The 4,006-nt window shown below is 41.0% G+C and overlaps 1 protein-coding gene across 1 annotated transcript in view; it reads left to right on the top strand.

Annotated features, from left to right (window-relative positions):
• The window catches only part of LOC138055285 (uncharacterized), a 2,649-nt gene extending 1,903 nt beyond the window's left edge, over window positions 1-746 (top strand). The window contains exon 2 of the mRNA XM_068901260.1: window positions 562-746. Within this exon, the coding sequence (XP_068757361.1) occupies window positions 562-746 (185 nt within the window). The remainder of the gene's footprint in view (window positions 1-561) is intronic.
• Window positions 747-4,006: the final 3,260 nt, after the last annotated feature.

Here is a 4,006-nt window from a genome sequence, read left to right on the forward strand (position 1 = left end):
GGGAACACGTATGTTGTGGTACCATTGGTAGCAACAACGGCAGAGGAGGAATTCAAAAAAACTGCCCACAGGAATGACATTCTCCATTGCAAAACAACTAGTGAGAGACATTGCCTTTGATGATGACAAATAGATCACGGCAGTATGAATGCCAGTGAAACTGCAATTGGTAATGGTGCACCGTTAGATGCCGAAGCAAGCAGCAGTGATGAGGACGACGTTGTTGAAAGCCGTCATACCATCCAGGCAGGGCAGAGGCCCCGTTGCTGTACCACAAGAGAGTCCGTCTGTAGTTGATGTACAAGTGACACTGGTGACACAGAATCAAGTGGAAGTTCTTGAGGAGGCTGCCCTGATCGGGACCATGGTGACGAACCTCCAGTGGTGATTATTCTGTTCTTGAAGGTGGTGCCCCACAGTTCAAGCCGATCCTGAGCTTTCCACCGATGGCGTCGATCCTGACTTTTCTACTGATGGTGTAGATCCTGAGCTCTCTCCTGGCGCAGGCAGACCTGAACTTTCTACTGACGGGTGTATCATGAACTTTTACTGTCGCTGTAGATCCAGAGAAGGCTGAGGCCCTACGGGCCAGTAACGGTGGAGGCGCAGCAGCGGAGGTGACAGCAGCTAGTAATACCAACAACCACCCTCCGGTCAGACGTTCTACCCGGGTGGGAGCTGGACAACACTCCAATCCTCATCACTTGCCGAGACCTGCGATGAGGGGAAGCGTGGAAGCGCAGTGATAGACCTGCAAATACTGAACTGTGTAGCACAACCACCTGTTTTTACTGCAGTTGTTAGCTAAGAATACTCAGAAATAGGAGCTAATGTCCTTGTTGTTCCTACGTGATCAAGTGAATCTAGACTTTGTGAGTTTAGGTTGTCGAAGACTCCCACCTCAGCAGGGAAGCATGTGGTAGTGCTATTTCATGCCCCACATGGGCCTGGGGCCGATAAGGCCACACGTGCGCATACATGACATAGTGTATGGCGTGTTTATTCTGTTTGAGTCTTGTTCGCTGTTTTGCTTTTCTTTGTACTTTAGATCGTGTCCTTCAGATGTTCAGCTGCCAGGGTGAGCTTATTTTACTGTTTATTAGCCCCTGAAGTATTTTTGTAAGTAGGCCTGGTATTTTCATTCGGATTCTTTGAGTCGCTTCATATATTATCAATTTCTGTAATTTGCAATTAGGTCTTGCTGCGTAATAAAGTGGTAATTTAGGCAAAAGAACCTGTGTCACATTATATTTCGATTTTGAACCCAAGATGAAATATTGCATTGCCACTGCCTCTATGTTCCATTGGTCATAAACCTAAGTTCTTTTCTCAGGATTTCCAGTTATACTTCAGACCTAATATGAACAATCAAACGGACTCCATACGTGCGAAACTTTTTGTTTAACCCGTAAATTATTTTCTCTTATTGTTCGTTTTAGTATTTATACAACTTATTTTTATACATTCTTGACTTGATAATGACGTTATGGTAAACGTAGAAACGTCGTCGATTTAGCTCTTTTTGCTTTTTATCGTTTTTAACTTTTTTAAATCTTACAATGTTATTAAGCAACGTTTTGTCGCAAGTTGTTATTGTCAAATGTAATCCTCTCCTGACTCTAATATTTCTCTGGTCTTAATTTAGGCCTCAAAGATCTGTCCTCAATTTATCTGAGTGCGTATTCAACCTAGGTAAAATTAGGATCATCAATTTAACCAGGTGAAGACGGATTCAACCTGAGAACGGATTTTACAGGCAACATAGCCACCTTGTGGAATTAATAACTCTGCACTGGACGGTACAGTTCCTGAAGAAAACGTTCGCTACTTTTTCTCGTTGAGTTCGCGAAACAGGGAGTTAGAGGCTGACGTATCCCAAGATCTCTCTCGCCTTCATTTTAAGTTACACGAGATATGCTTCCGTGAAGCATGCACTGGGTTACTTGTGGTAGTGTTACAGAAAATCAGAGGCTGAATTGTGTGGTATTGAACTACAGCATTCCAGTCTCTGAAGAATAACAATAAAAGAGAAGCGAGAAACATTGGTTCTGGGCTGACATTTGATATTTTCAAGTTCCCGTCACAACTTCTTTTCACCCACAAGTTTAAGCGTGCCCTCTGAGCATCGGACAGCTTTGTACTACTAAAATTCACCGACGTTAATACCTGTCCGCCTCGGTTAGTATCAGGATGGGAGACCCAAAACAAATACCCCTCATAAAACAGAAGCATCGGACCGAAAATACTGTTAACGCTAACAAAATGCGAACTCAGCAAGGTACAGATTTTGTTAGCTTGTTTATGCAAAACAAATATTGATGCAAAATTAAATAACTATTGATACACAGTTTTTAGAAAGAGCAGAAGGAAGTTTCCGGTACGGTCGATCGAGAATAAATATTTACGACATGCAAACAACATTAATTTTGAACCATGCATATAGAATATAAAAAAGTACGATCAGCGACAAACGTTTTGGGAGATTTTTGCTACGTTCAAATAAATCGCAAAATCGAAAGTGACATGGCCGGAATTCAGCGGGCGCCGTGATTAAGTACCGAGGCATGTTTACAGTGAAGCATCTGTGTCAAATGATGGCAAGATACCGGGTTTTTGTAAGTTTCTTTTTCTGTCAAGTGTTTTAAAGTTTGACAATGAAATGAGCGAAGTCAAAACAAAGATCACAATCTCCCAACTCTTGAGGTTGACAATTTGTTTATGCAAACTCAACATTTACTCTCTAAGACGCGTACGACGTTATTTATCACCAGGTAATTCCATCATTTTGGAAATAGCAGCTACTTTAATATTCATCTGCGTCACAATTTTTCAATGATTTTGGGGCTCATTTTGTTGAAACTCAAGCACGCTTCCAACAGGCCTGTGAACCCTTCCTGCTTACAGAGCAATACTAAAAAAAATTCTCCCATATCACATTTCAACCTTAAGCTCGAAATTCAATACACAACATGATATTATAATTCACAAAGGCAGAAAATACAGAATCCTTTTCCAGCAGGAAATTTATTGAAACAAACAACATATTTGCTCTTAGAGGCAAAAACCTCTTGTTATTTCATTGCGTGCGTGAAGACAAGAAACTCAATCGTGTCAAATTACCATGTACTTCAGGTTTCCTGAAGAACCTTTTCCTTGAATAACAAGAAAATGCTTTACTATTGCCATAAAAACTATCCAGTTCAGGTCGCATATCATAAAAACATGATGAATTCATAAAGGCCACCTTTTCCAGCGAACAATTTTTTGAAGCAAACAACATATTTGCTATGACAGGCAAAAACCCATTCTGTTTCATTACGTTGCGTGAAGAGAAGAAACTCAATCGTGTCAAATATGCGCAATATTACGAACAAACTAAATTTCAGGATCAAAGCGTTTCCATGAAGAACCTTTTCCTTGAATAATGAGGCACAAAATAGACGACAAGCTTTCTTTCTGGCTGTCATATTTCCAATTTTTTTTTACTGAAGACTGTGCAGGGTTGATCACAGATCCACGTGAGGTGTTCGATTCGTTCTCTGTCTTTGTTGAACCATAAGTTACCAGAGATTTTCCATTTGATTCAGTGTTCTACATTATAGCACACTTGGTAAAATATTTGAAATACAGCTCACTTTGATTTCGGCTCCACGGGCGATAGATTGTTGTCGAAGTCCATTACTCGTCGCTTTTAAGATTCCACTGCCTGTATATCCAATTGACTTGCCATTGTTGAGCTTCATAAGGGTATATTTTGTTCAAAGATCCACTAAAAACGCCATTCGAGTTACATGACTTTCGACGCCATTGCGGTTAAGTTAATAGTTCTACTGTGTCCACCAGAGAAATCTTACGCATTCCCACTACCCTCCGATCCTAAGAAAATACGCGCAGAAGGCTCTATGCAAAAATACACCACTTAGCAGAGGAGGACAGGCAAGACTTCTACCGACACGGAAATAAAATAAAACGGAGAAAACCTACCCATTTTCCGACTGGGATTGCC

The sequence above is a fragment of the Montipora capricornis genome, chromosome 7 (assembly GCF_036669925.1).
Source record: "Montipora capricornis isolate CH-2021 chromosome 7, ASM3666992v2, whole genome shotgun sequence".
Classification (NCBI taxonomy): Eukaryota; Metazoa; Cnidaria; class Anthozoa; order Scleractinia; family Acroporidae; genus Montipora; species Montipora capricornis.